The sequence below is a fragment of the Euleptes europaea genome, chromosome 7 (assembly GCF_029931775.1).
Source record: "Euleptes europaea isolate rEulEur1 chromosome 7, rEulEur1.hap1, whole genome shotgun sequence".
Taxonomy (NCBI): Eukaryota; Metazoa; Chordata; class Lepidosauria; order Squamata; family Sphaerodactylidae; genus Euleptes; species Euleptes europaea.
Genome location: NC_079318.1, coordinates 28664720 through 28677288, shown reverse-complemented (window position 1 = coordinate 28677288; position 12569 = coordinate 28664720). Strand labels below are relative to the sequence as shown.

The 12569-nt window shown below is 42.7% G+C and overlaps 1 protein-coding gene across 1 annotated transcript in view; it reads right to left on the bottom strand.

Moving 5' to 3' along the window:
* The window catches only part of FMN2 (formin 2), a 207608-nt gene that overhangs the window by 73263 nt on the left and 121776 nt on the right, over window positions 1–12569 (bottom strand). The window contains exons 9-11 of the mRNA XM_056853283.1: window positions 3300–3391; window positions 3022–3151; window positions 1014–1160 (exon numbers count right to left, since the gene is read on the bottom strand). Of these exons, the coding sequence (XP_056709261.1) occupies window positions 1014–1160; window positions 3022–3151; window positions 3300–3391 (369 nt within the window). The remainder of the gene's footprint in view (window positions 1–1013; window positions 1161–3021; window positions 3152–3299; window positions 3392–12569) is intronic.

The following is a 12569-nucleotide window of genomic DNA, read 5'->3' as shown; positions in this document are numbered from 1 at the left end:
AGTCTTTAACAATTTCAATTTCTTCATTGTCAACTTAAAAACTGTACTTTCTCAGTAGTCATTACATTTGTCTTTTCTGATGTCCAGCTGTAATCCTGCTTTGGCACTTTCGGCTTTAATCTTCAGCAGTTGTCATTTCAAGTCTTCGTTATTTTCTGCCAATAATGTGGTGTCATTGGAATATCTCCCCACAATTTTCACTTCACCTTCATTTCAGATAGACGACATAGAGAGATAATATACATCCTTGTCTGACACTTCTGCCGGTTGGAAACCATTCTGTTTCTCCATATTCTGTCCTAAATGCAGCCTCTTGTCCAAAGTATAGATTGCACATCAAAACAATCAGATGTTGTGGCACACTCATTTCTTTTAAAATGAACCATAGCTTTTCAGGATCCACACAGTTGAAAGCTTTGCTGTAATCTACAAAACACAAACTGGTTTTCTTCTGACTAACAAATAAGACATCAGTAATGATCACTAGCTGTGGTCAAAAATGAGTAGCTTCCTGGAGAAATTAACCTTGTTACATGTGCTCAATCGGTTACGATTCTTTAAACTTGTAAGGTGATGCTGTCCGTTAGAATCTCCTTTATTCTCTTTCAATAATCACAATGTTAAGACTCTTTAAAAACTGTGTATGACAACTGCAGATTTTCATGTACATGGATATGTTCATAAGAGTGTGATCTGAAACAACGTCTCCTTATTTTGTTCCTATTCCATATGTTTGTCCATATTAAAAAAAATTGCTAGGTTTTCTTTAGTTCTGTATTGGACAGAAGATCTATCTATGTTCTCATTTCAGTTTGAAGTAAGCCACCACAGAAAGGAATTCATTACCTCAAATACGAATGGCGGAGAAGAAAAAGAAAGCAATCCAAGCTAAGCTATCCCCAAATTATCTGTCTGTACATGCATGCATCGTTTATTCCAAACTCTGAATCCAGAGCCTAAAAATAAAATTTAGGGGTAAATTTACAGAAGTCTGGGGAAAAAAACAGACTTACACTACTCTTGACATCCTTCAGTTTGGGAAGTATGTCTAACCCAAAGCCATCTGCCTGTCCTCGTGTCCTGTTACCTCCATTCATGTAATTTCCAAAGGCAAGGACCAAGCCTAAAACCCGCATCACTCCTGAGCCACTTTTCAGTGTCTGGAAAAAGACAAAGCAACTTCAATACTCGAAACACATTTAATTGACACTGATCAATAAAGCACTTTGTTTTTCATTAGAAACCTGTCTGAGGCACTATTTATATATACTGAATATATATATATATATATATATATATATATATATATATATATATATATATATATATATATATATATATATATTCAATATATACGTGTGTGTGTGTGTGTGTGTGTGTGTGTGTGTGTGTGTTAGGACTATTGGATGAGGCTGCAATGACACCACTAATTTTAAGTGTTCAAAGTGTCTCACATGTGTTGTCTTACTGAGATCTTTTACGTCAGTCCTCTAAAGTAGGTTACTACTATGATCCTGAACTCTACAGATCATGGAGAGGGGCTGTGGCTCAGTGGTAGAGCATTTGCTTGGCATGCAGAAGGTCCCAGGTTTAATCCCCGGCATCTCCAATTAAAGGGACTAGGCAAGTAGGTGATGTGAAAGATCTCTGCCTGAGACCCCGGAGAGCCGCTGCCAGTCTGAGTAGACAATACTGACTTTGATGGATCAAGGGTCTGATTCAGTATAAGGCAGCTTCATGTGTGTGTTCATAGGGTAAGGACATGGCTTGCTCTAAGGCCCTCTTGGGAGCTTATGGCAAAAGTGAGCATTGAACCAGAGAGGTCCTGATTCATAGCTCTGTCTCTTAGGGCACTTTCAGTCTACTTTCAATCCACTTTGCTGCTGGATTTTACTGTGTGAAACAGTAAAATCCACTTGCAAATGATCATTACAGTGGATTGAAAGTGCATTATTCAGGATGTGTGAAAGTGCCCTTAGGCTCAAACGACACATGACACAGGCGTGCCATGACTAAAACTCCAGTGCTGCTGCTGCTGGGTCCACCTCTCTTCTGTAGTATCCTGAGAAAGGTCACTGCACTGGGTCCCTTCTGGCCGGGAGAAAGGTTTCACAAAAGTACTCTTCTGCACCCTCAACAAGAGGGCTTTATTTGTTCACAGTGACATCACTAAATAGCCGAACTTGATTGGTCGCATGGCACAGGGACGTTATCACATTTATTATGTCATCTGTGATTAGCTGAGGATCATTTCACAAACAAAACAATCCCCAACAAAAGCAAGAAATGGTGCCTAAACTGCAGCAAATGGGACTCTCAGCAGCCATGAAAAGACCCCCCCTTGAAAGGTCTTCAAAATGTGTGAGGACAAATACTGACTACTTCTACAGATTTTTCCCCGTCACAGAAATACAACCTTAAGGTGAGGAGCCATTTTACATCCTTGCAAGGAGATGTTTGACAATGTAGAGTTTATAATTTTTCAAGAACTTTTTCCAAACAGAACTCATGCTAGCTGTACTTGAAGAATCCGTAAGAAAGAGTATCATTATTATACTTATGTTTGAGGATGCTTTGCCATTGTTTCGTAACTGATGCCATTGTCACCCAAATCTCTGATGTGATCATTGGACATTCGGCCAGAAAGGATATTCCCCCTCCCCCACCCCCAAAACCAAGGCACACATTAACAGAGCTTTGGAAAATGCTCAAGGGAAGGCAGTGTCAGTTACACAAAGACACAATTCTGCTTTGGCACAGGAATAAGGTACATTATTCTCTAGAGGTTGATGCGCACTGGCTGCAGACTTGTGATGTTATATTTCAGCAGGGAAAGCCAAATCTTAAAATGGGCTTTGATCTTGAAGCACAATCATAAAACGTTCCATTCAGCAGGACTGCTATCCTTCACATTTAATGAGCGCCTAAAGTAAATAAAACTTTTGAAATATGAGTATCACTGAACAAGAAAGATTAAATATCAGCAAATCTAGTTCTCACATCAGATGGTCCAGAACCTACCTCACACAGTTTCTGAAGCAATTCAAGTTTGCAATGGATAGAGGAAATGCTTTCTGAGAATGTTGATTGGAACAGGATACAAAAAACCCGTTCCGAGAAGTTGGGAATTAGAGACAGCTCATAAAGAAATCTAAAAAAAAAGTTATTGGAAAATGCTGTTATTTAGGGTCTCTCATTGCAGGGACTTAATAATTAGGCAGTATTGTTCCCTGTAGCAAACCCCAATAGCACAGCCCAATACAATACCCGCCCAGATTTGTGCTACCCAGAATCCTTACTGTTCAGGCTTGTCCAATGATTTGGCATTCTCTTTTTCCTTGCTTGACTTGCCATGTTTTTCTATTTTTTCCAGTTCATCAGATTGTGCTCTCTTTCAAAAGGAAACAGACATAAAAATTAAATAAGATTGAATCAAATAAAATTCATATAAAATTATAAGAAGAGCTTGCTGGGTCAGACCAGGGTCATTTACGCATGGTCGCTGTAGCCTCCTTTATTCCCTGTTTCAGCCAGGATCAAATTTTTCTGAATGCATGCTATCTCATTCCTTGTCGGGTCAACCCTGTTTAAATGCAAAATGATCCTGGCTTTTCCCATTCCTCTTGTGGCCCGAATTAAACCGTTCATCCTGGCTTATTCCAGAATCACTGAGCAAGTGTACAACTTACTTGGGTTGAACTTCGCCCCACCCTCTTCCAAACTCCTCTTCAAGGCAGCACGCAGATAGCCAAACAGGGGAAGCACAGAAGATTGGCTTCTTTCACAGCCAATCACGAAGCAGTGTGTAAAGAGGCAGGGATTCAAGTGCTTCCTGCTACCTCGGAGCTCTTTCTGAGCAAAAGAAAGGCTTTTTTAAAACGAGGCGGATTTCCCCCCCCCCCTTTCAGATTGCTCAGTTTTTTGTTTTTTGTTCTCAAAATGTTTTTTTATGCGGCAGTTGGGTCTGGGGGGAAGGAAATCTTCTCTCAAGGTAAGCACTGCGAAATCAGCCAATTACAGAGCAGCATTTAAAGAGGTGGGACTTGATTTGAACTTGGGAGACTGCTTTTCTGTATTCATGCCCCCTATTTGCACACAGTTTATTCCCTGATCATTCAAGCCAACGCATACAGTTTTCCCCAACCCAGGTTGCTTTGATCCTGGCTGAAACGGGGAATAAAGAAGGGTAAAATGAGCATGCATAATCAGCCTACAGCGACCATGCGTAAATGACCCAGGAGTCCGTCTAGTCCCGTGTCAACTAGTGCAAGCAAGCGATGCAACAGTGGAATACTTGAATGGGTCCTGAATCTTAGTAGACAATATTAAGGGTTAGATAAACCACAAAGTTATGAACTGTACAGCTGTAGAATTATGCAGAAGTTTCCCAGTGTGGATCCCATGGATGGTCCTTGCATTGGAATCTTTTGAGTTTCTCTCTAGTACAAGTAATTTATCTCATCCCAAGAGGGGAAGAAAGGCTATATTCTGAGGTAAAGGAAAATATAGAACATTGTTAGCCTGTAAGTGTGATAAAGTGGGCCGTGGCTGACAAAAACCGATGCACAATCTTCCAGGTTTTTGTCCAGAAATGATGTAATGGTGTCGGCAAAGCTGTTTGCCAGGGCTCTGCCCCTGGAAAGCTTTCAGGGGGTTGGCAACTGTTACTGTATGGAAAACAAACCATTTACACCCTAACTACAGAGGTGTCTCATGGAAAGGTGGAAACGCTCCAATGAAAACATGAAAATGAATGAATGTAAATAAATATAATAAAAATAAATAAAATAATAATAGCAAAACTGTTGTGCACCCTAACTCAGAACCTGGCCCCCAGGCCCTTTGGGATTCAACCTTTGCTACTTCGGTTGTAACTTCACAGAACTGCTGTTTGGGAAACAAAGCAGGTTTTACATTCACATCCTACATCTCCAGTGCTATTGTTAGCAGAGTTACACCCTTCTCAGCCCACTGACTTCAAAACTTTAAAAGGGTATAACTCTGCTTTGGGCGGCACCGTTAGAGAGAAATTCTAAGCAGGTCTACTCAGAATTCTACTCAGGTCCATTCAGTAGGATTTATTTCCAGGAAAAAAGGACTACACTGATAATGTTCTCTGGGAACACTATTCACCTGCACAGGAATGTCTATGGGTGTTCACAGGGCAGAGTGATAAGGAAGACAAGGATCATAGGGGATTATCAGATGCACATAGACTAGGGTTGCCAGGTCCCTCTTTGCCACTGGCAGGAGGTTTTGGGGGCGGAGCCTGATGAGGGCGGGGTTTGGAGAGGGGAGGGACTTCAATGCCATAGAGTCCGATTGCCTAAGCGGCCGTTTTCTCCAGATGAACTGATCTCTATCGGCTGGAGATCAGTTGTAATAGCAGTGTTGTTGAATTGTTGTTCAGCTCTGTTATGTTTAGTCTTGACTTTTCCTGGGAAACGTGGTATCTATAGGTTTGCTGTGGCAACCGGTAGTCGTCCAGAAAGTTCACTTTCTCCTTTATATCTCCTGTACCCTCAGTTCCCCCCCATTAGTATCCTTGCCAAATTCCAAGTCGGTTTCTGTAACTTGCTGTGTATTCCTTAATAAACCAACTTTCTATGGAGTTCCTGTCTAGAGGTCGGTTATTGGGATTTGCCTGGTGAGCCCAGAACTGACAAGCAGGAGATCTCCAGCTAGGACCTGGAGGTTGGCAACCCTAACATAGGCACTTCTTAAATGTCATGCCCAATATGCAAAGGCACTTGGTGAAGCAACCACATGCAATACCAGTTGTCATTTCATTGTTTTCTACAGATGCAATATTATTTTATATCCACATTCTGTATCATGCCTAATAACCTATACTCATTCAGATTTGGGTAATCCTAGTCCTACTACATTGCTCTTTAGATGATGATAGGGCTGTCAAAAAAAAAAAATTCGGTACAGTTCGGATTCGGCCGAATTTGACCCTTGTGGGGTCGGTACGTGCCGAAGTCCGAACTCCCCCGCTTCGGATCCCCGGTAATTCGGGGGGATCCGGAGTTCGGGGGGAAATTCGGCCGAAGCGCGCCTTCAGGGATTCCCTGAAGGCGCGCGGGGCCCCTTTAAACTCATCTGAGCCTCCCAGCTGGGAGGCGCAGATGAGTTTCAATGACAGCCCGCCTCCCTTCTGCGGGCTACCCTGAAGGGGGGGGGGCTGTCATTGAAACTCATCTGCGCCTCCCGCCCGGGAGGCGCAGATGAGTTTCAATGACAGCCCGCCTCCCTTCTGCGGGCTACCCTGAAGGGGGGGGCTGTCATTGAAACTCATCTGCGCCTCCCGCCCGGGAGGCGCAGATGAGTTTCAATGACAGCCCGCCTCCCTTCTGCGGGCTACCCTGAAGGGGGGGCTGTCATTGAAACTCATCTGCGCCTCCCGCCCGGGAGGCGCAGATGAGTTTCAATGACAGCCCGCCTCCCTTCTGCGGGCTACCCTGAAGGGGGGGGCTGTCATTGAAACTCATCTGCGCCTCCCGCCCGGGAGGCGCAGATGAGTTTCAATGACAGCCGCCCCCCTTCAGCGGGCTACCCTGAAGGGGGGGCTGTCATTGAAACTCATCTGCGCCTCCCGCCCGGGAGGCGCAGATGAGTTTCAATGACAGCCCGCCCCTCTTCAGCAGGCTACCCTGAAGGGGGGGGGGGCTGTCATTGAAACTCATCTGCGCCTCCCGCCCGGGAGGCGCAGATGAGTTTCAATGACAGCCCGCCCCCCTTCAGCGGGCTACCCTGAAGGGGGGGGCTGTCATTGAAACTCATCTGCGCCTCCCGCCCGGGAGGCGCAGATGAGTTTCAATGACAGCCCGCCCCTCTTCAGCGGGCTACCCTGAAGGGGGGGGCTGTCATTGAAACTCATCTGCGCCTCCCGCCCGGGAGGCGCAGATGAGTTTCAATGACAGCCCGCCTCCCTTCTGCGGGCTACCCTGAAGGGGGGGGGGCTGTCATTGAAACTCATCTGCGCCTCCTGCCCGGGAGGCGCAGATGAGTTTCAATGACAGCCCGCCTCCCTTCTGCGGGCTACCCTGAAGGGGTGGGCTGTCATTGAAACTCATCTGCGCCTCCCGCCCGGGAGGCGCAGATGAGTTTCAATGACAGCCCGCCTCCCTTCTGCGGGCTACCCTGAAGGGGGGGGCTGTCATTGAAACTCATCTGCGCCTCCCGCCAGGGAGGCGCAGATGAGTTTCAATGACAGCCCGCCTCCCTTCAGGGGAGCCCGCTGAAGGGAGGCGGGCTGCCCTTTAAACTGATCTGAGCCTCCCAGCTGGGAGGCGCAGATCAGTTTAAAGGGCAGCCCGCGCCTTTCAGCGGGCTCCCCTGAAGGGGGGGCCGAATTGGCCGAATTTATTCGCGAACTCCCGAACTCGCTGAATTCGGCCCCCCCGGTTGCCCGCCAGATTTGAGTTCGGATCCGTCCGAACTGAAAATCACCGAATCAGGGGAAATTCGGTTGATTTTCAGTTCGGACCGAACCGAATTGACAGCCCTAGATGATGATGAAGAAGAGTTGGTTTTATATGCCGACTTTCTCTACTACTTAAGGGAGACTCAAACCAGCTTACAATCACCTTCCCTTCCCCTCCCCACAACAGACACCCTGTGAGGTGGGTGAGGCGGAGAGAGAGTGACTTGCCCAAGGTCACCCAGCTGGCTTCATGTGTAGGAGTGGGGAAACAAATCCAGTTCACCATATTAGCCTCCGCCACTCATGTGGAGAAGTGGGGAATCAAACCTGGTTCTCCAGTTTAGAGTCCACTGCTCCAAACCACGGCTCTTAACCGCTAGACCACGCTGGCTCTCTAGATGTCTAGATGTCGCTTGATGTCACTTCATATTGATTGTATCAACCTACATTGTACTTATTAGATGTCTCTTAGTATGGACCGTTACCTGCTTACACTGCATAGTCCATGTTGAATATTAGTGAGAAAGGAGGACTATAAATACAGCAAGTAAATAACAAATACTCCTGTGATGCACTGAACACAGACACATTTGCATTTGTATGACTACAGCTGGAACAGTTAATTTCTATCACCTGTTCCTTGAAAAATAAGCAGAATTATATGGTTATGCTATGCATTATGAAGCCCAAAAGCTCATTTTAGCCTGAAAAAAAAATGAAGCCAAACACACACAATCACACAGTAGAATACAAAAGGGGGCTTTCCTATTCTCCTCAAAGGCATTTTATCAAAGGGAACACTCAGCAGATGGTTTATATAAAATTTCATTAGCTCCTGATTGCACTTGACACTTCTTTGAAATAATACATCGAAATAAATTACACAGAAAGCCTCTGGGTACAAGCTAATTGTAATATAGCACAACACATAGATCACACAATTGTGCTATGTTAAAGTTTTCCATCACATGTACTTGAAACGAGAAAGAAAAACATCTCAGGTCTTCCGCAGTATTCAAACACTCTTTCCCATAAACCCTTGGGTGTTCATAACTACATTATTCTTCTGGCCTTCACATGCACAGATCAATGCATTTCTAATCAGAGCACATTCCTATTTGTGGCTGATACAATGAAATCAGGAATTTTGTTTGACTGCATCACTGGTTTTAATGGCTGCAATTTCTGTGAAGTAAAACAAAATTTACCTGAAGTAGAAGAAAACAAAATGTTTTCTACATAAAATTTATTTCCTTCGCTGTATTCTAAATGAATGCCCTCCCACATGATGAAATGTTCACCTTTCCACTCTTGTTCCACCTTACCACCAATAGAATTAAAATTAATTTTACTACCATCACATTTGTCATCCTTTCATCTCTTCTAGATGGTTCTTCAGTGTATTGTTCCCATCTTTTATTTATTTTGTGTATTTCAATTAATGTATTTCCATGTTGATCTTTCAGCATGCCTAACCATGCTTTAAATTTCCCATTGATTTATTGGATTTTGTGGAATTAATCGAGGGCAAGCGAAGTCTTTAGTGAAGCAAAGGATAGGTAACATCGAAAGACAAGCAGAGCTTAGGAAATCCCTGGCCTATCTAGCTCGTATTAGAACTCACTATCAAGTGGTCCCAGCTGAATATTTATCTACTCTAGGGCTGAATAAGCAAAGGACAGCATTAACCCTCGCGAGAGGATCAGCTTTACCCTCAGTGTTATTGGAGGGGGAATTTAAGAAGCTCCCAAAAGCACAGTGGGAATGTCCTTGAGGGAAGGGGAAATTGAAAATACTAGCCATGTTTTGTTCAGGTGCAGCTATTATGAAGGTATCTGGCAGAAGTTGATTTTCCCCATTATTAATTCAAGGGAACTCAGCATGGAGGAAGAGGAAATGAATTTTTTTCTATGGGCAGGGGACTCTTTCTTGCTCAAGCTGCCAAATTTTGCACCGCAGCTATTAAGATCTGTTTGGAAAGGACCAATAACATTAAGAATGGTAATGGTTAGTTTTAACTGGTACATCTGGGATTTTAATTTTTAAATCCTTTAATTTTATATTTTAAATTTTTGATATTCTCCAGACAAAGAGATTTTATTTCTTTTAAGATTGGTAACATGGCTGAAGTGTGTATATACCGTAATGGCTAATGCGGTGTATAAATTTGATGATGATGATGGATTTTGTGGAACAGATCTCTTGTTCTTCCTTCATTGTTGTTCTCTTCTTCTTTATTTCTTTACAACTGGTTATTATAATAGTTATCTTTGGCTCTTCATGCCAGTTGCTGGAACACTGCATTTAGACTTCTGATTCTATTTCTGTCACATTTACTTTTGCTTCTCATCTACCTTTAGCATTTTTTAGAGTTTGGTTAGTCATCCATTGAAGCTTTTAATTTCTTTTGACTGCAGGAATAATCTTTTCAGAATTTCAACCCATAGTTCTCCTGGTTCTCGTTGAATTGAACTTAGTAATGCAAATCTGTTCTTTACATGGTCTTTAAACTCTTCAGGACTGTTGTTTAGATTTTGGTACTATGAATATTTTGATGTTTTTCTTCAGCTTTACTCTCATTTTTTATATTAACAATCCATAGTCTGTACCACAATCAGTTCCTGGTCTTGCTTTAGCAGAGAGAGCTTCTCCATCTTCTAATCTATTTGATTTCTGTATTGGCCTTCTGATGGTGTCCTAGTATAAATATAATATTTATTAAGGTCAATTGACCAGTCTCACGTAAAATTCCAAGGTCTAAAAACATTCACACTATCATCAACCAAGAAGTACAAACCCGGGAATGCATACTAATAGTTAAAATTCAATCATATACATGAATAGACAAATAAAGTAATATCATTATCATGTCCAAGTACATAATCATCTGTTCAGTTGCCTGAAACATGTGTTCGCGAAGGATAACTTGTTGTCTTCACAGAATTATATGAGTTGCTATTCCGCTTCATTTTGTGCTCCTAGCCTAAACTTTCCGACAATAGTCGAATCTACTTTGTTTCCCACTTTTGCATTCCAGACATCTATGATCATCAGCGCATCTTGTTTAGGTGTGTGATCAATTTCTTCCTCATCAGCATCTGTATTTGGAGCATAAACTTGAATGATGGTTATGTTGATAGACTTTCTATGAAGTTGATAATATTTGGTCAGACTTTGCATTATAGTCCCTGATTGTTTGTGCTACATCTCCGTTTCTTCTGTGTTTGTCATTTCCTGAGTAAAACACTTTGTAATTTTCTGACTGAAAATTTCCTAATCCAGTCCACTTTAGCTCACTCACTGCCAGGATTGCCATGTTTAAATGTTCCATTTCTCATTTTATGATTTCAAGATTATCTTGATTCATACTTCTCACATTCCATGTTCCTACTATATGCGTTGACCAGCTTTGGACTTCCATTCACCTCAACAACTGGATGTCCTTTCATCTTTAATCCAGTTGTGTCATTAAGAACAGTGCTACTCATCCTCTGCTCTTCCCAGGTAGCTGATTGGGTGATATCCAACCTGGGGGTCCTGTCCTCCAACACAATATCTTTTTTTTCATTTTGGATTGTCTCATCATAGGATTTTCAAGGTAAGAGATGATCAGAAGTGGTTTACCATTGCCATCTTCTGTGCAGTACTAACCAGAGTTTGTTGAAGTCTCACTGCTGTTGTCTAATGACAGGTCCTCCACCAGTGTCGCCTTCCATTACTGCTGCTGCTCAGTAGCTACCCTTCAAGGATTTTACTGCCCCCATCACCACTGGAACTGTCTGTGCTCTTCTGCTGATGTGGCCACTGATCCTTGGACACATCTTAGGTGTCTCAGCTGTGACCAATCCCCCTTGAATGACTCTGCTAGGTGTTTAGCCTCTTGACAAGGTCTAACCTCCTTACAGTATTGTTCTTAGCATTGCTGGCAGACACAAACCCCCTAAGCACATTAAGGTGTGAATCCAAGAGAGAGAACTAGATGTAGCTGGGGAGGGGGAAGCATTTTTTGCTGTCAAGGGTACCTGACTCTTCAATAGGATATAAGAATTGAGCAATATACATTCTCTTTGTCCATCAGAAGATGGAGATAGTCCACATGTGCTACTGAAGCCATCTCTGTCCTAAGCTCACGCTTAAAGCCAGAGGGTTTACCTTTTTTTTGCTGCGCTTGTCATTTTGCTTCACATTTAAATAAATGAAATGGTTCACTTACAAAGCTTTGGAGAAGAAAAATGAAGAGTTGCTGATAAGTTTTATACCAGACATTGCAATTTTGCATCTAGTTATTTGTTCCTAAGTATTATTTATTTATTTATTTATTTATTTAAATATTCACACCCTGCCTTTCCTCTTGGCTCATGGCAGCCGTTTAAAGCAGAGGAAATTAACTATGCATAATTACATCAGGATTGGAATCATGGCCAGAAATTTGCACCCAGCTCGCCTGTTTCAACTCCACATGAGGCCCAAGTCTACCTCCCTGAGTTTGTGCATGTTACCTGTTCTCTCTGCTTCTCCCTTATCATTTCTACCATTCCTTCTTCACCAACTTGTGGAAAATACACACTAAATAATATTCGCAGAATCAAGCACTGGCTCTCAGGTTATTTCTTGTTTGCTGATTAACTGTACATTATATTCTTTACTGGAGAACAGCAGTCAAATTAAGCCACTATTTTTAATCAGTAATGACTTGCAGCCTTTCATGCAGTTCTTTGCCCTTCTATCCATCAGGTTTCTGGCACTTTACCCTTGAAGTAATTGAGCATGAAAATAAAAACAATTTAAGCATATTATCAAGAATATAAGAACTGCCTTGCTGGACTGAACTAGAGGCTCATCTGGTCCAACATTCTATTTCCATTTCCATTTCTCGTTGCGGCCATCGGCCAGCAAAGGTCCAACATTCTGTTTCCAGCACCGCTAGCCAGAAGCCTCTAGGAATCCCATAAGGAAGACATTCATCCACAACATTTGGCGCCCTTAGGGGGCTACAGTTTATCAAACCATTCTGTATTTATTTGTAATTGCATTTATTTGGAAGTAAGCCTCACTACTTTCAATGGAATTTGCCTATTAGCAGGTATTGTTAGGGCTGCAGCCTAATCATTTCTAATATTTATATTCCTCTACCCCATAT